We start from the raw sequence: 19,389 nt of genomic DNA, 5'->3' as shown, positions 1-19,389 counted from the left end.
AAATGACACTTTAATTACACTTCCGTCCATCTGGTACTGGTCTTCCTTGCTCGCTCGGTGATAGGAAGGTGGTTTTCTCCAGTTGGAAATTATTTCTTTTTGTTGTAATACATGGAAAGACGGCCTATTTGGAACAAAGGTCGAAACCTGCATCAGCGCCGCTCTTTGGTCTTCGTCTCTCATGCTTGGTCACGCATTAACGGAACAAGGGTCACGCTGGTGCCAGAGACGACTGTATTGGACGCTGGCTGGGTCAGGAGGCTGAGCTTGCAGGAAACACCCTGGCTTTCGTCGTGGTATAGGAACGACGACAACGTGACACGGAGGCGCAGGATTACGCGCTAATGAAAACTGCAGCCTAGGCGCTCGCCGTGCTTTCTAATCCGGATCGATGGCTGGATGAAGACGAGAGGTCCGGGCTGATGGCCGTGTTCTCCGCCTTCACGGCAACTTGCACCCGCCAGGACCAAAGGCAAAGTATGGGATCCTCCAGTACTGTTGATAGAAAAGAGACTCGGAACGTTGTTTTTCCGTGAGTTGGTATACGAGTGCGCATCGATGTGTGTGTACGTCTGTGTGTACATGCGAATACGCGAATATTGTTTGCGACGTTTGCGATGTTTTATTTTGGCTGTTCCGGCACGTGGTCAAAATCGATCGGTGGTCATGCTTTCTATTGCACATTACTGTTAAATAATATTATTTTTGAAAAGCAGAGGAACAGCACTGAGAAACTACTTTTTCTTTTATTATTATGATGAAATAGGTGAGGTTGGTGCCATTATGGTGGCACCAGCTACTCCTTCTTTTTTAGAATACAAGATATGCCGTAACATAAACAATATGGGTACAAAATGCGAGACTGTAAACTACTTCTTGTTCCCGTTTCTTGCCCCCCCCCCCCTTTAGTTTGTTGACATTACAGTTTTGTGAAAATTATTTGTATAATTCTCTAACAGAGTTCCAAAATCTTCAATTTGCCTCTGATTCTCTACGAATGCGTGTATCGTAAATGGAAGTGGGAAACTTGGCAATGTTTGTTGTTATTATTATTATTATTATTATTATTATTTTGACGATGCTTCTAGGATGATTGACACCTACTCACTCTTAGAGATTGGCCAACATCTGGGTGGATCACATCATTGTTTAAGTGCTAGTGGAGGTTGCAATGTCAGTTAGCAGTTAGAATGCACTCGGTAACCGCGGGATACGCCTACCATTCTCGCCTCCGTCGAAGAGTACCCACCCTGTCATCCTCTTTGAAGTTTTCTCACGAAGCTACCCACGTCATGAATTGCATAGGGTTCGAATTCGATCCACGGCTGATGTACAACCTAAGGAGCGACGTTATTTTGGGCTCTCGGCGATAAGAAATGTGTTGGAATTTTGTGCTTCCTGGTGAAAAATGCAGGAGAAAGCTTTTTCTTTTTTTTGCAATTCAGTCCCGCTTCGAAAGTGCGTGAAGGCCGGTTTCGGCTTTCCGTCAGCTGTGATCAGCATACATCGAGGAATTTCAGAAATGACTTCGACTTTATGACTGTAATAGTTGCCTCATACTCTGTCTCGTCAGGAGTTCGCTGATCTCTTCAAGCGCTTATTATGAGTAGTTGGAAGTTAGTGCTCGTGTCCTTGTCTCATTATCGTCGTTCTGTTCTCACGCTATAACTATCATCATGTCATACCATGTAGCCCAAACTGCCACATTTCTTATTATGGGGCACGTATAAAGCAACGCCTATTTCCGATGTAAATAACTTTCCTCTGCAATTTTCTTTCAAAGGGGCCCAGCCACACATCTTCACAATGACCAGAAAACGCTGACGAATCATGACGTCAGCTTGTCACGACGTCCGTACAGATTCTGGAGGAGGACCAAATTAAGATCGCAGGAGACGCGTATAACGTTACGCCTTCGGTACACTTTACGATGAACCAGCCGGAATTCGTTCACAGTACATCGATTTCTAAATCGATAAATGTACCCACTTTCAAGGTATCCTCGACAGTTACCCTGTTTGCCAGCGACATGAAAAAAAAAACTTTTTTATGACAGTGTTTCTTGCCAATGCGCATGCGCATAAGCTCCCTTGGCGTGAAGCTTTCTCGAGTAAATTCAACTATAAGTGAGCGTCGTTTCTGTGGCGTGTTCTTTGATTGATTTGTGGGGTTTAACGTCCCAAAACCACCATTTGATTATGAGAGACGCCGTAGTGGAGGGCTCCGGAAATTTTGACCACCTGGGGTTCTTTAACGTGCACCCAAATTTGAGTACACGGGCCTACAACATTTCCGCCTCCATCGGAAATGCAGCCGCCGCAGCCGGGAATCAAACCTGCGACCTGCGGGTCAGTAGCCGAGTACCTTAGCCACTAGACCACCGCGGCGGGGCGTTGCGTGTTCGTTTCTTAACGAAATGCGCGCTCTCCAAAGCAAGTGGACGTTACTGCCTCCTTATACACCTCGGTATTGCAGTACGCACAGAACAGAAACGTCATAGCCAGATGATGCTGCATGAAGAATGCAGGACAGAAATGAAAAAAAAAACCATCGACCAAGCACTCCACACAAGTGGTCAACCAGCGAAAGGGGAAACGTGCGGCCCCTGTGTTTAGCAGTGGGTTCCACCCGACGCTGCACTGGAGCCTTTCACAATTATTGCTTGCATTTTCGTGCTTCTTAATGAGGTTAGACACACGTCTAACCTCATTACCACAGTGCTTACCGCAGTGCTTATTTTAATAATAAGCACTGTGGTTTACCACAGTGCTTATTTCACATGCCGCACGCTGCCTTGCGTGCACGGTCATGGAGGAGTGTGAGGCGCGTTTATATGCGTTTCCCAATTCATTAATCACGGTGGTTGTTCTCGGACCACAGGAGGTCAAGAACGTCGCAGCCGAAGCCAAACTGTCGCTGGAGAAACTCCCGTTAGAATCGGGAATTCAAATCATGATCTGCTGAGTTCACGCCCAGAATTCCACCACTGAGCCCCGCCGGTGCTTGGCACTTGTTGGCAAACTTGCCTTAGGCAGGCTCGATGTCGAGAAAGAAGTGGCGTTAATGTGAGTAATAAAGAGATTTAGAACAGCAAAAGAACAACCAAGCGTCACACAATACAAATAGCGTAAAGAGTGGGTCGTCCAATGCTCCAATCATTACAAAAGCTTGTTCTTGTCTTGTCTTGTCGCGTAGGAGATCTTGGCTCATACCCACATGGGGGATTAGCCACACTGTACCTTATAATAAATCTTTTTACAACGCTTGCTAAAAAAAGAAAGAGAAATTAGATAAAAACAATAAAATGTTCCTTCGAAAAAACGTGAAAAATTTCAGAATTAGATAAATCAGAATATATAAAACAAATTAACAAGAATGAGGAAGGGGGACAAAGAAATGGATATATCTCGCAGTACCACTAGCAGCGTATCCTTCCGGTTGCCTGAATGAATTTATGTAGTGCTAACAGAATAGCACTGTGGCCCACACCCAACTGACTGGCTCCAAACGATAATAGGGTGGATGTATTGACTGGCGATCCGAGCATACCAATCGGTCTTTCAAGAATTATTCGGCGCAGTGAGGCGAAGCGGTGGTATGTGAGAAGAAAGTGATCTATTGTTTCCGGTAAGCGGAAGATACGGAACGACAATTCCACTGGAGAACGTTTACAGACGCTATGATGGCCTTAATACAGTTTACTCGACTGCAGAAAAAACGTCCTGCTTGTTGTTGGTATCAGCAATAACTTTTTTTGGTTTCGACATTGGCAAACTGGTTGGAGACAATGGAGCATTGCGTCGTTTATGAATGATATTACCAAGCCTCATGTCACCAAACAAACCACTGGGCCCAACAGGGGTCGGCGACTGAGCGCTGACGAGCGTTTCAGGGGTAACATCTTCTTAACGCTGATTATTTTGTTCATTTTCGAAATGCTGAGCTTCAACCTGGACCGTGACAGTGTGTGCAGCGAAGGAGGGAATAAGGCTGTTTAACCTGGCGGCGAGAATCTCGGTCAGACCTTCAGCAAAGGTGTTGAAAAGTCGTTCCATAATCATCGGCATGGCCTTATCTATCGCTGCCGACACTGCGGAAGCGACCGTCGCTTCAATTGACCCACACTGGCGTGACGTAGCAGCAGCGTACCCCACTTCACGCTCTTTAATGCAGGATGTTGTCTCAGACCGAGAACAACGGTGTTTCTCTATTATATCTAGAATTTGTGTTTCACGTTCTCGAGCAGAGTAGCTATTGTCCGTGGCTGTGTGTGCTCCATCACATAGGCAACACCTGCAGTTGTCTACCTGATAATTTGATGCGGCATGTGCCCCAGCGCAATTCGCACATCTCAATGAGGACCTGCAAGCATTAGCGCTATGTCCAAATCGCCAGCAGGTATACGGCATTGCAGTGGGCGAGGTGTCAATGCCTCTACAAGGAATAGATAATGCCAGGCCTTCAGTTCAGAGGGGCGTGTGAGACCAGCAAAGGTAACGATGACGCTTTCAGTAGAGACTCGCGTATCACCTACAGGTCTGGTGCATCTGTAGACAGATGTCACGCCAGCCAGAGAGACCATCTTTAAGATTGCCTCAACTAATGTTAGTTGGAACACCACGAACAATGCCCTTCACGCAAGCAAGATGAGGGGGGATAAAAGCGCGAACAGCAATGTACGCAAATCTCGTGGCGGCCAGTAAGTCTGTTAAGCATTGAATATTTGAAGACCTGCATAGTATGCCAGTCTTGCCAAAACGCCTCACCTCTGAGATGTCCAGAAAGTGACCGCTTATGTTGCGAAGTTCTTGAAACACCTCCGTTTCACTCAACCGAATGGCTCCACCATCAGCGGGCACAAGCGCGACAGGCAAACTGCTTACGCCGTTCTTGAGGAAACACACCAGTGGTACCGATTCAGCAGGGTGACTGGCCGACCAGGGCGAGCCCTGGCCGGGGCCGGAGACCGGCATTGATGGTTCCTGAAAAATCAGCAAAAAGAAATTCTACCGCTATAAAGAACCAAAGGTGATGAGTGTGGCCAATCCCCTCTCACAGCCGTGCAATCTTGTCTTGTCTTGTCTCCTAGGAGATCTTGGCGCGCAATCGAAAGCGCCAACTACTGCAGGAACGATCGCCTTCTTCGCTCAGCTCTCGCGATGTCTCCTGTGGTAGCTTCAACGTTTCACTCTTGAAATTGAGAAGAGCTCAGTTCCATCTGTTTCTTTTGTTAACTTCCTTTTCATTTCAACTCAACCTTGGGGCCTTACAAAAGGTGACTCAAATGCTGCAGCTTTTCAACGAAGGCTGTCCAAGTGCCGCCTAATTCCCTCCGCGAATGTAGGTATGCGTGGCTCCATAAATATGCACGTTCTTTCTACTAAGAGTCCTTGCAAAGAAACAAAACAATTGGGAGATGCGGGGAAGGGGGGGGACAGGGGTTACAAAACACTAATTTACATTGCAAGTGTTAGAAAATTTTTCCAGCTTTTTTCTGCTTTTCCTTATATTGGAGTAGCTTAGAAAATAGAGAATCAAGTGACTTGCCGTGAGCTTCACGCCAAAACAAAGTCCGCGCAGTTTTCACTTTGATGTCGCAGTGTTCTCCGTGAAGTTTCAATGCACTAAAGGTATCGGCAACCATTGTTTTTATAACTTGCGCAAGCAAGGTATAATTTTACAAGCAAGACATTTATTTTCACGAAAGCGAAAAACAACATAAAAAATAAACACAACATATGCATTAAGGTTAGAGAGAACTGCAAGTTATACGAAACTCAGCTAAAGCAAGTGAATAAGGCAACTAGAAAGAACAGTAAATATACGATGATATAATGAGCATATATACACACATATGATATTTAGATTTGATTGGCAAACGTAGATACAGTCACAAACCAGTTAACAAGAAAATTGATTTCTGTATATGGGAAACACAGCCAGACAGTGACATCACAGTTGTTAATGGGAGATTTGTAACAATGTTAATAAGAACAAGACATTCGTCTCAACTTCAAGAACTTCATTTTCCCTCTCTATCTCTTTATTTGATTGGACGCATTTTCTCCAGCAACGACAGAATATCGTCTGGCAAGTGTAAAGAATCTAATTATCTGATTTATCACTTCCAGTTTGTGGTGTCCACAGCCGACCATATTTAACCTCTTCACAGACAGGCAAGAGGTCTGTTTTGCTAGCTGTCACTTTTCAACTTGTTGAAACTGAAGCAATATGCGAGTGCATCTTCCGTGGCTTTGACCAGGCCTGTTAAGGACTCGGACGGGTACAGAAGGCATATTTCTGCCGGAAGAAAGCTGGAATTCTCAGAGTGAAGCGACAACATGCTACATTCGTTGCATTTCGTCTTTTTCACCATCTTTCGGGTGACATAGCCACTGACATAATAAGTGATCTAGGAGTCACTTTTGCGTCCAATGAGATGAGTGTGGTCAGGAAGGGCTTCACAAATAACAATAACTTCATGCACCTCGTTGAGGCACTCCACATCTAGCAGCTCATTCAGCTTATTCTGCAATTTTATTGAATTATTATGGATGCCCTGACATAGAAGACTGCTCAGAACTCCAGAAGGTATGTTTCCACTGGAGGGTGACTGCCAAACTGTAAAAACTGAGGCCATTCACTGAGATAAAAAATTTTGTCTGTGAAAGGTGAACATTCGATTTGGACATTTGCTTCAGAATTCCAAAAAAGATTTTAGGCGTGGCTTGGCAGAGGCGAGACGTCATCAGGTATGTATAGCCCAAGGTTTTCGTGACATTGTGCCATGTGGAAAAGGTGCTGGTAAGAGTGACGCGGAGTCCTTTGGCAGTTGTTTCACTCAGAAACCCATCCTCCTTATAAGCACATTTTTTCCCAAGTTGCTAAGAACCCGTTGATGACATCGTTGTAGCTACGGATGATGAATTTTTAGTCAAAATGAGCTTCGCACACAACGCAGTTCTGTTCCAGTGGTTTGTCAGCGCGATAAATCGCACGCTCCTAGGCCTTGCGCCATTCATCGTCGGCAGAGCAGAGAAAATAGACGCTTTCTTCCCATGTTTGCGGGACGAAACATATCCCGCATTACATCCAGGAGCAAAGCAGTGTCTTTGCTGCTTACCCATCACTGTGGCATGGTCACATTGATTCGTATTGATCCAGAAGAAGTCCAAATAGGCAAAGTGCGGACGTTGCGACTAGCGAGCGCACGAGCAAGCGACTAAAAGTGCCGCGCTAGCAGCTGGCGAGCGCTCTCGACCGATCACGGTGGCGACTTGCGCACCGCTCCGCGGCGAAATGAAATACCAGCACGCCTCCTTTCAAGGCGCGGCAGGGACGATGCTGACACCTCTCCTTCTAGCCACCATAGGGGAGACCCGCTCAAGTTTGCCCGGCGACGCCAGCGCTTGCCTTTCCCCTGCCAGAAAAAGCGCACAATTGGAGAGTCTTCCGACCTTTCCGCTCCCTTTGGCTTCCACGCATTTGCGAAGCGCGCGCTGCACGTGAAACGTCCCTCGTTCCGCGATGTCACGCCGACAGAAAAGGGGGAACTATTGCTGCGTCGTCAACTGTCACAATAGCCGTGCAAACACGAAGGGGTCCACTTCACCAGTGAAATTCTACCAATTCCCAAACGGATGGTACGAAACAAGCAGACGACAGGAAAGGGTTAAAGCAGTGCGCCGAAGAAAGTAAGTAATCAATTTTTTCATGAAATTTGCAGGCGCACAATGCATTCAAAATAATGAGTGTTAATTCCTGCGTCACCGTTCCTCTAATATATCGAGTTACTGGGAGATGCACGTCCCTATCTTAAAAGTATAAATTTTTCAAATCCCGTCTTTATAGCACTGTTAAAAAATAGCGAAGAAATCTTTTATGCTGCTACTATTATTCGGTATTGTTGGGGACGTAGTAGTTGAAGCTGTGTACACATGTGGTATTGGAGATGTGTTGTTATATATTTTTTATCTACGCAGCGCCGACGGAAGTGTGTGGTTGCCAAAATCTTGGATAATCATTTGTAGCAGACATTTTGTGGGAAACTGCAAAAGTGACTCAAGTCTGCACCCGTCCTATGTGCCGACAGTGTTTCCAGCGGCTTACAAGACACGGGCACCTTACGCGTAAACGGCGCAGAGGTATGATAGGCAGTGAAGCGCATAACTATCTATACATTTTAAAGCATTTTCTGAGGACCCTTGATTTCTGATTTCAAGTTCAGCGTGAATTCGTTCCGCGTATGCACATTTATCAAGTAAAGCGAAAATAGAAGGGATTTGATCGAACATGGCACTTTCGCACCGTTACATTTTAAGGGTAAGATTGGAACGCAGTTAGTAACAAGCACATTAGTTTTTTTATAGTTTCCGTGCAAAGTATAAATGACTCAAGCAACAGACAATGCAAAATCTTTAATCAATAAATTTTCATACGCAGCTATCTCCGTGAAGTTTTTGTATGAAGTGTTGCTGTCCACACAGATGGACGCAATTGCTAGTTTTTTTAATGGGGCATTTCGCCATCGTACATGTTTTTATAGAGTTTAATTTTGTATGCAGTATTTGTTTTATTTTCTGAATGCAAGGCGTTACTAACTGCCCCGCCGCGGTGGTCTAGTGGCTAAGGTACTCGGCTGCTGACCCGCAGGGCGCGGGTTCGAATCCCGGCTGCCGCGGCTGCATTTCCGATGGAGGCGGAAATGTTGTAGGCCCGTGTGCTCAGATTTGGGTGCACGTTAAAGAACCCCAGGTGGTCTAAATTTCCGGAGCCCTCCACTACGGCGTCTCTCATAATCATATAGTGGTTTTGGGACGTTAAACCCCACATATTAATCAAGGCGTTACTAACAGGATCACGGAAAACCCCTAAACGTATACTCATCTTCAGACTTGTACATTTTATACTTGAAGATGATAAAAAATTATTATTATTATTATCTGGCGCACTACAGATATGCTCAATGTCGATCACCGTACTATATTTGAATAAAAAAGCTCCAACGTATAAACGTTGTTGTGAACGGCACAATCTAATCTCTGCCACAACCTTATTTTGCTTAGGTGGAAGCGTCATTCTGTGAGGGCAGCCAGATCAGCACAAAATTCCGGGGAGCAGGCTGTGCCTCAAGCTATTGCTCAAGATGACCCAGCGATGCAAGATGAAGAGAACTTTGTTTTCCTCGATGTCACGCTTTCAAGTGATTAAGAATTGCTAGAGACGCCTCTCGCACCCACCAGTAATCACGATCCCCAGCCTTCGGCAGGAACCTGTGAAACAGGGGGGCAAGCTCATCCAGCTACACAGGCTGATGCTGTAAGCGTGCAAAATTGAGATTTCTCTGTTTTAATTTGTACACGTTATTTCACTAAGACTGCCGGAGTAGGTGTTTCTTTAATTTTTGTGCAGCCTGCTTCAATTTGCTTCATATCGGCTACATGGCTGAGCAGACGCTGCCCTTTTAGCAAATTGCTCCTACGAAAAAAATCCTCAATTGCGGTGATCCTCTTAAACGTGGACAGAAGCGTGTACATCGTAACCGCACGCGACGCAAAACTCTCAAAAATACGTGCAGAACGCGTGCAGCGCGCGAGCAAAGAAACGTGTTTTCAAGGCAGGTCGAATGGGACAGTGGAGGGGTGAAGACTCGAGTAAAAAGTTTTCTCCCCGCATTGACTGACAGCGCCACGCTCCGCAGCGCCTCCCTCCGCGTGGGTCTCCCCTATACCCCTACCACACTTTCCCAACGAGATACCCGTTCAAAAATTGCAACACGCAAAGTTGCTAAACAGCTAGCGGCTGAAATTACTATTACGTGGTCGGCTGCGACGCTATGAACTTGAATGAAGTGCTGAAAAAAAACCACGAAAAGAAAGTGGAGCTGCCCTTCGCGGTTTCCCTTAGAGAAGCACGAATCTTGCGTTGTAACTGCTGTAGGCACATTTTCTGGGTACCTACTACGCCATGAATAATCATAACTGTTGTGTAGTAGGCTGGCATTTACTATGCAATCCTTCGTCATTCTTCGGAAAAGCGTACGCTATACACACTTGCTAGGAATGTTGTGCAATATTTCGATGCAGTGGCTGGCGACGATGAAGAAATATGTTTGAAGTGGGCATGCGCCACAGCTTTTGTAATGAGTTGGATAATATGACGAGCAATTCTTTACGTGATTCGCATTATGTGACGCTTGGCTGTTCCTTTGATGTTCTAAAACGTGACATTTGCATGATTTCATTCCCGAAATCAAGACTCAGGAAAGGTACTTTTGAAATGAGCTTCAAGCGCCGGCGTGGCTCAGTGGTAGAATGCTTGGCTGGCACGCAGTGGACTCAGGTAATAATCCCATTGTCTTTAGCGCTTTTGATTTACCGCATTTTTTTTTCTTTTACAGCGAAAGCTGTTATGAGATCACATCAGGGGTCTCGCGAAGCGCCGCAGTTGTCCGCCGCCGCAGGAGTACGTAACCACATCACGCGAAATCGGCAAAAAAAGAAAAGAAAACCTAGTATTAATGACAACGTGGGGCTCTGACCCGGGTCCGTTTGGTGCCAGTCCGGTATTCTACCACTGAGCCATGCCGGTGCTTGGGACTTGTTGTTAATTAAACATGCCCAAGGCAGGCTTGATGTCGAGAAAGCAATCGTGTTAATACGACTTATAAAATGTTTTAAAACAGTGAAAGAACAAGAAGTCGTCGCAATGCAAATAGCGCAATGCTACAATCCATTACAAAAGCTCGATCTTGTTCAGCTATTTACTGTGGCGCATACCCACTTCAGGCATAATTCCTAATCGTCGTCAGCCACTGCATAAAAAATTCGCACAAAATTCCTCGCAATAGTTTAGCGGATATTACGCTTATTAGAAGAGAGAGAGAGAGAGAGAGAAATCAACGTTTATTTAGAAAACGGTGTTCCGAGCAAGGCCCGGTGTCACCCTAAGGTGGGAGGGTTCCCTAGTCTAGGAACCCTCTGGCTTCGATTGCCCTCATGGCCCTGGCGACGAGTTGTCGCTGGTCTTCCAGGTCCTCGTAGACGATCTTAGCCTCCCGCGCTTCCATTAGTTGGTCGTCGTTTATTCTTGGGGCTTGGTCCCCCTCCAGTTGCACGTCGTGGTTAGCATGGCACTGGCATTCCAGGAGCAAGTGTGCCAGGGTGTCTGGTACGCTGCAGGGCGGGCACATGCGGCCATGTGTCGTTGGCTAGAGGCGGTGCATTTATATGCCATGTATGTAAGTATTGCTTTGTAGGCGTCTGAAAGTCACGCTCTCTTCTTTGGTTAGTCTTGGATGGGGTGGAGGGTACAACCTGTCGCTCCAGTTTGTAGTGTAGCGACGAATAGGCTTATCAGAAGAATGACGAAAAATGGCTTAGCGAATCCCGGCCTACTACCCTAATTTTTTTATTCATGTCGTAGTGGGCATCAAGCAAGTGTGCTTGCAGCAGTTACACAATTAGTGTCTAGAAAAGGATCTGAAGGGTCTCTCTTCTAGTTATCGCTGCAGCTGCGCTGCGCCTTCCGCGCAGGCCTGGCGTTTTTTCCGATTTCTTGAGATATCGGTTACGGACACCGGCGGCGGCGGTGCGCAACTACGGCGCCGAACGTGACCTGCGTTCTTGGTTTTATGACAGCTTTTGCTGTAAAAAAGAAAATAATCCCTGGCGTACGCAGCCAAAACCACCTGAGGAGCAGCCCGACAAAAGAGCGAGAATGGTGACGAACAATAATTCTCGTCGGCTTACAGCCGGGGTATTGTACGTGCCCCGCAATCGTTTTCTGACATCGAAAAATATACTTGTTTGCCCTCTGCCACGTCCCGAAGAGGCCTGTCTACGCCAAACCACAGAAAATGTCGAATCGACGAGAATACTTGGTTCAGCCCTCGCCCTTGCTTTAAAACCAAACTGACCAAATCTTACACGCAACACTCGTCAATACTAATCGCTCAGAAGTGTACCTGCACACAGAACACTCAACACAAGAGGTCCTTTAATGTTACCGTTGCGTTGTCTTCTCGTATAGTGCTATCGATTATTGTGTACAATTCACCTGGGAGTGCACTTTAAAAAATCGAGTATTTGGGAAGCATTTCTGCCCCACAACAATATTAGTCATCTACTTCGAGTACTTTTCTCGTGTTATCGCCACGGTATGCGGACACGAACAGCGCGAGTGTAATAAGGGTGACATAGCTATTCTTGAGAAGAAAGTAGCCAGCGCCGGGTTTTCAAAAAAAAACGCGAGCAACTCAGATGGCGATTATCGTCGAGTCGCAGAACAATACTCCCCGAATAATTTTTTTCTTTCAGTGATAGTTACTCCGCTAGTCAGTGCATGGATCAATTTGGTGTGTCGTTCTACTGAAAAGAGGCTGTATACATATTTATCTGTGGGAGTGCTACACGTGCGAAACTGCTAATAACGCAAAACGTTTTATTATAGCCTTGAATAATTGCGAGAGAGCCACCAAAGTTCACAATGAAACTGCATAAGTGCGAAAAAGCAAATTACTCGGCCATACGAAAAATGTGTGTACTCGTGATGTTCGAATTATAGGGCCGAAGTTGTTGCTAGTGCATACTGTCGAAATTGCGCAATGTCTCAAAAACGCGATTGAACAACGGTACAGCATATACGTAAGAACTAAGGACTTAGGAATGCCCACGTAAACAATCAGTGAGGCGACAACGCGTTGAGATAATTAACAAGTGCGACGTGAATTTATCAGCTCACTGTCACATCGCACACTCGCATACACTACACTGACGCAGTTAGGCGTACTAAATAATGAAAACACTGAACAAATGAGTCTTCGTTCGGCGTTGCGCATGATAAAGAAAATACACGCGCGAAATATACGAATAAAAATGTCACATCACTACAAGTTCATTTCTCTGTCGGTATATAACAAGATCTCACAAAGCTCTGTCGGAGGGGCGCACTCAGTGAATTAGGGCACACTTGTCGGCGGGGTTCATGAACGAACCAACCTTGCAGCCGAAAGCGCGTGCGAACTCCAGCGAATTGCGCAGCGGGCCGTTAACACGGAACCAGGCGGGACTGTGTGGTCCCTGGGCGGCCATCTTGCGCAGGAAGCGCTGGTTGCCGTTCTCGCACATGTTGGCGGCGTACGAGACGAAGAAGAGCTGACTGGCGTTCCAGTGCTCGAGCAAGGCGAGCCGATAGTCAGGCGCCACGCGACCACTGTCCAGCAGGAACGCGTCCAGCGCCAGCCGCAACGCCAGGCTGTCCCACAGGTCGGACCACGAAGTGCGCGATGCGTCCAGCTGCGGCCTCTGCTCGGTCCAGGACAGGGTAGAGTACTGGCGTTTCAGGCAGCGCCGCAAGTCATTCATGCGACGCGACAGGGCCGTCTCGGCTCCGTATGCGTTGCTGCCGCATTCGAAGTTGTAGGCCCAGTGGTAGACGGCGCGCAGTAGGGGCCGGTACACCCTGGTGCCCGCCCGAGCCATCTGCAAGGGTCGCAGAGACGGGTCCTCGTTGAGGAAGAAGTCGAAAACGGGCAGCGGGATCTCGAGCCTCTCGTATGGTGGTGGCAACTGGCTCTCGGCGCTCAGGAAGCCGCCCGTCCAGCCCGGGTAGGCCGCCACGCCGCCTGCGGCAGCCGCACGCGTGCTCATGTGCGCCAGCAGCTTCTTCTCGAGCGACTTGCGGATCCAGGTGTAGACGAACTGTGCCGTGGAGAGGCGCGAGTTGCTCAGGTAGATGCCGTCCACGTACTCGGCTCGCGTCGACTCGCTGTCCATAGCGCGGGGCGACAGGGGCTCCCACGAGACGGCGTTCAGCTTGTCGCGAAGGTGCGCGCGCAGCTCGCTGTTCAGTGGGCCCAGTTGTGCCTGGACGGACTCGAGCAAGACGAGGCGTAGCGTAGACACCAGGTCTTCAACGGCGTTCTCACCTCCCAGCAGAGACTCGGCGAGGCGCCGCGACACGTGCAGCGGCAGGTTGGGCTCGAAGCGGTTCAGCAGGCGCAGGCAGTAGTGGCTCTGCGGGAGAGCACGCGCAAACTCTGGGTGTCGCGCGTAGGCCACCGAGGCGAGCTGGTCGCGGAGCTCGCGCTTCCAGATGAAAGGTGACAGCGCCATGGTGATGCGGAAGAGCAGGTAGCCCAGCAGGACGCTCGAGAAGCGCAGCAGGTCCCCACGCGCCAAGCGAAGGAAGTAGTCAGGCGAAGCCAGCTTTACGTACGTCCGGGCCGTGATGGGACGAAGCCCTTTGCCGAACACGCTCTGCAGGAAGCTAGTCCACTCGATGTTCCTCAGCGAGGGCAGGTCAAACACCTTGACCATGCTGGCATTGACAAGCGCCGCGGCGTCCAGTTGCGGCCGGCCGAGCATGAGCGCCAGTCTCTCCTCGAACTGGAGGAGGTCGGCGTCCGTCTGGTTCTGGAAGAAGCCCAGCAGGGGCGCGAAGCTCACTCGCACCAGCTCGTACTCTCGGCGCTCGAGCGGGCCGCGCAGGAGCACCGTGGATGGCTCGCCGAGCCCCACGAAGCGGCGGGTGTCGTTTGAGGAGACTTCCTTGACCACGAAGGGCCTGAAGAGTGCGTCGACGCCGAGCTCGCGGTAGGCGACGCCCAACTTGCGCGACACCTCGACGGGCGACGGACGGCGGCGCGCGCTCGATTGCGCCATCCATGGTCGGAGCCAGGCTGCATCCATGAACATGGCCCGCAGGGCGTGGAAGAGGTTCGGCTGCGGCCGCAGGCAGTTGTCGATGAGGAAGCGCAGCGGCGGGAACCGGCTGGTCGCATTGTCGCGCAGTCCCGAGGCGAGTAGCTCAGCGTAGCCGTCCACCAGGGCAGTGTCCACCGAGAGCCGCTCACTACCGAGAGGCAGCGGCCGCGCCCGCACCCAGTCTTCGCACACATACGCGTAGAAGTCGTCGCAGGGGTCGCGGCTGGTGTTGATCTGGCGCAGCAGTCGGCGCGCGTACTCCACGCACGCCGTCGAGGTACAGGCGCGATTGCGGCGGCTTTGCGAGGGCGCGTCATAGAACACGTCTGGAAAGCTTGCTCTGCCGTGGCAATGATTTGGACACGCGTTAGAAAAGCTTTACGTGTACTGTGGTGACGAATACATATAAATGTTTCGATAATTTCAGACGTTTATTTCTGATGAACTATTAAGCTTCATTTAATGAACAAGATGGCTTCGATGCTGAGGTGAGTAAAGGAAAAGAGCTGATGGCCAATCCACTGTCTTCCCAGGAGTGTGTGATACATGTCGACTTTACTGCGTCATGACTGTGCATTGAGGAATCGACGAATAGCACAGTGTACTTGCAATGTATTTTCTATAGAAGAACGCAACATGGTACTGTGGTACCAAGATATGATCAGTATGCATTTACTCCGGATAACCCCTGATATTACTAATATTAAAGCACAGAAGTGCATAAGGAACTATGCGTGATGTGACAGCCCATCCTAAGGTGGCGCCTTCTCGCGGCTGTCGATACCAACTGCGGCAGCCAAGGTTCCTCCCTGAACACACTACCCCGTATTTTAGTACACTATAATTGAAGATAGGGTGCCTCGATGCGCGCGCCGGATGAGCGAGCATTGACATAGAGTTTCCTACAATTAACTAGAGGCGACTCTGGCGCTGCGATCGTTCAGCGACCATGGGAATGATGGGTAGTACACACATTTGCCTAGTTTTCGTACTTGTGGGGAGCGAATCGTACTTGGGGCTTCGTTTATTGCTGTGTTTCAGTTTTGTTTTGAAAGAAATATTCAACCCTTTTGAAATTCGTGACCCGATTTGGAAAGGTAAGTTTAAAAAAATTAGATGGCGAAGCGCAACTGCTGAACATTTGCTAATATTTGTTTTGTAAGAAAACAGTTTCAAGCCACACGAACACACACGGAGCCAAAAGCAGGCCAGAAGTACGAATATTACTCAAATGTGCGTACTACCCATCATTCCCATGCTCGCTGAATCGACGTGCGTTGCAGTTCCATAGACACTAGCGCCAGAGTTAGTTCCCTCTAGTGTATATAAAGAAACTCTATGGACATCGAGGCACTCTAATGGAGGCGCGCCACCTGGTTGGCGCTGGCTTCCCGTGGGACCTCCGTATTTGCGTACGTGTGCGATTTTTTGGGTTACGCCAAACCGCACGCTGAAGAACTTAGCTGCTAGTATTACTTTTAACACTGCAGTTTATTTCTATCGCATCTGGTCTAGGTGGCTCTGATTTACCCCGGCGCCCCAGCGGAGAATCTGAGTTTATTGATTGGCTAATATGGGTGGTAGCTTGATCGCTTGAGTTTGGATGACAAGTTCCTCTGAATGCACAGTAATTGTCCAGACAACTATTACGGTCTTTCGTCGTTTAGCTTTTCATCAAATGGCAAGTTCATATAAGAAAAAGTCTAAGCTTGCACTAAGTAGCGCAAGGTTTGAAGAAGCGAAGCTGGCCGGACGATGAAAAAGTCTAACCTGATTATTGCTGCTGTGTTGTTGCAAGCATTTAGCAAGACTATGCTATCCTAGATTGTTCGTTGGTTGCTTTTCAAAGAAGAGAGCTTCGAGCTGGATCACTTACAGTCACAGACAGGACACGTACGTCCAAACTCCAGAGAAAGAACTCCTGCTGTAAACGAGCGTTCGCACCTCCCATACATCTTCGGGTCCGTTGTTCAAAAGTATATGTGAAGTGTGGGGGGGGGGCAACTTTTGCGGGCAGATATATATATATATATATATATATATATATAGTCAAGTAGATCTTCCGTGAGCGGTCTCAACGTCGTTTATTTCGACGTTTCGGCCTAGAATGTGACCTTCATCAAGTGTGTGTGTGTGTGTGTGCGTGTGTTCAGCTAAGTGGCAGCCATGGTTTAAAAAATCTGCGGGTTGTGGGTTAATAAACGCACTACAAGTTCATAAAAACCGTGCGATATTCATAAGACAGCGTGCTGCCACCTCATTCAGATTTCAGAAAGGCCACATTTTTGTAGGCACGTGCGATTTTTGCAAGGTCTCTTGAGCCTACTCCTTTACAAGCGCATAAAAAAGAAATGGAACTGGTCACGCACACTCAGATCAACCTTTTCCAATGTCCACTGACAAATATCTGTGCTATTTTTGCAAATAATTGAAGGTTTCAGTGTGGCAGAGTATTTTGATATTTATTTATTTCAATTAATTATTCACAATAGTGCCAGTCTTTACTGATACTATAGCAAGTGGTCAATATGTACAGCTACTACGAATACTCATCATATTAACCAAGCAGCACTAGAAAGAAAGAAGAGTAACATCAACTTTGCTCATTATACATCTGCAACTTACACTGCACAACACACAAACAAAATACGAGTAGATAAAAATGACACATGAACATTGGAAGCTCAACACACGACTACATGCAAAATTTACAAGTACTTGTGCATGTTGCATGAAGGATGCTACTTACAATATAACATACTAAGGTATTTTTTTCATTCTGACTCAAACTGAGCCAGTGATTCAGTGTTAGTAACGAGAGGGGCTAACATCCAATGAACGACGCAAGGCTAAAAGTGCTGCAGAGACACACGAGCAAAAAGAAGAACGTCTAGGAAAGTGGCGTCACCCATGGAGGCTGATCGCCATGCCCGACCATCACAGCAACAACAAGACGCCGTCAATGGCGTCAAGGCTTGCCGAGGGACTGACTATACGGTGAAGCTTAGCGAAAGCCCCTTACCTAACGCTACGTATATCTTGGCATAGCTGAGCTAAGCCACGGCAAAATTTTGCTCCAGGCACCTAATGATCTCTGATTTCACAGGGCTTCAAGCAACCACACTTCCCCAAGATATCCCTCTCACGCAGCCAAAACGACGCTCCTTTACTAGAAGATTCCTCGGTCTCCCCTTCCTCTTTGCATCTTAGTTCCGCGGCGGCTTTTCATGGGTCCTGACTCCACCACTCCATGGTACCTAAATAATTGTAATTGTCCATGAGACATTCGTTCTTGTCAGTCAGCGTGCGTCAGCCCGACGACCGCCCTCGCTGCACACATCAGTAGAAAACCCTCTCTCCAGCAAGGTAGAGCAACCGAATATGAAGAAGCTCCAAATTTGTAGAAGGCAACGGGAAAGCTGTCCGATGACGCGTGAATTCTGAGCGACAAAGAATTCCAGGGCTCAGACGAAATGCGCAACGTTTTCAACGCAGTGCAGAAAAGCCCCTTGCCACCCCATCGCCCCAGTTTCTATTGTCCGAAGACTCGATGTCCAGGTCAGGTTTCAACACCTCCAAGCCGGTGGCACTCGTCGCTTATTCTTCCTTGAACGCCACAGGCGGTCAGCCGCCGAGAATGCCTTAATGAGTCCGGTAGCCGCGGTAGATACTTTTTATGTGCACGTGTCGTTCATCTTGCTTTTTTATATTAGCAATTTCCTTTGCATGAACTAAAGCAGAGGCGACGTGCTGTTAGGAGAGGCACACAGGACAGTGAGAACAGGGCCATGTAGGGCAACTCGATCCACCCATGCGGCATGCACCAGGAGAACGTGCAGGTGGGACGGTGCCAAAGAGGCAAAACGCGCGTGAAAGGAAATCCAACGCAGAATATTTCGAAGCTTGCTAGTATAAACCTACGTCACCATGAACGGGTTCAAACTACACCGGCTGCTGCTATTACCGCAGCGCTCTTCGGAAAAAGCAAAATAAAAGCGAATTAGGGAGATATCACTAAGCAAATGAAAACTAAAGAGGAATGTATCACTGCAGGACATATCTCCGTATTTGTCAAGACGAGAAAAGATGCTGGAGGGGGTCGTAGCAGCTGTCAGTGGGTTTCTATAACTGTGGGGGCGGCCCCCGCAGGTTACTCTGTGAGCCACTGTGTGAGAGCCCGCACTTTGCCGGAGGGAGCCATCACTCGCCATCAGTTTCTGACGCCATGCACGCCGCGAGGACTTTTGGAGGGTGCCGAACGGTTTCGTCCTACTTAGCTAAAATGCTGCAGAGAAGAGGCTTGCAGATCCAGAATGCGCTCGACGAGATGATTCTAGGGGAGCGACGACAGTGCAACGCTCAGACCTTAACATGAGGGAGGCCGATAATGAGTGACGACGGACCTATATGCTTCAAGAGGGGGGGGATGCCAAAGCCCGCTATACTAAGCGCGAACTCGCTCTGGAGTTTGGCCATTCTCGCGAAGCTAGTGATAAACCATCTTCGCCGTCATTTAGCCTCGCGGATCTTGACGCCAGCTTGGGCGTTTTTTTTACGCTGGCGTAAACACCAAAGTTCTTGCGCCCAGCTTCGCTGTTAAACGTTGTAACATCGAACGCAGCTAGCCCTAACCACGTCACGTACAGGCACTGACGTCTTACCGAGGCACAGTGGACATTTTGGG

The 19,389-nt window shown here is 48.1% G+C and overlaps 1 protein-coding gene across 1 annotated transcript; it reads right to left on the bottom strand.

Moving 5' to 3' along the window:
* Nucleotides 1-358: 358 nt before the first annotated feature.
* Nucleotides 359-19,383, bottom strand: LOC142765841 (phosphate-regulating neutral endopeptidase PHEX-like). Its single transcript, XM_075867647.1, has 5 exons — nucleotides 19,367-19,383; nucleotides 12,999-15,045; nucleotides 4,767-4,982; nucleotides 4,308-4,362; nucleotides 359-495 (listed from the first exon to the last, which is right to left on the bottom strand). The coding sequence occupies exons 1-5, from the start codon at nucleotides 19,381-19,383 to the stop codon at nucleotides 359-361; spliced, it is 2,472 nt and encodes an 823-aa protein (XP_075723762.1).
* Between the last annotated feature and the right edge of the window lie 6 nt (nucleotides 19,384-19,389).

This window comes from Rhipicephalus microplus, chromosome 1 (assembly GCF_043290135.1).
Source record: "Rhipicephalus microplus isolate Deutch F79 chromosome 1, USDA_Rmic, whole genome shotgun sequence".
Classification (NCBI taxonomy): Eukaryota; Metazoa; Arthropoda; class Arachnida; order Ixodida; family Ixodidae; genus Rhipicephalus; species Rhipicephalus microplus.
The sequence above is the reverse complement of the archived record's forward strand: the minus strand, read 5'-3'. Positions and strand labels throughout refer to the sequence as shown.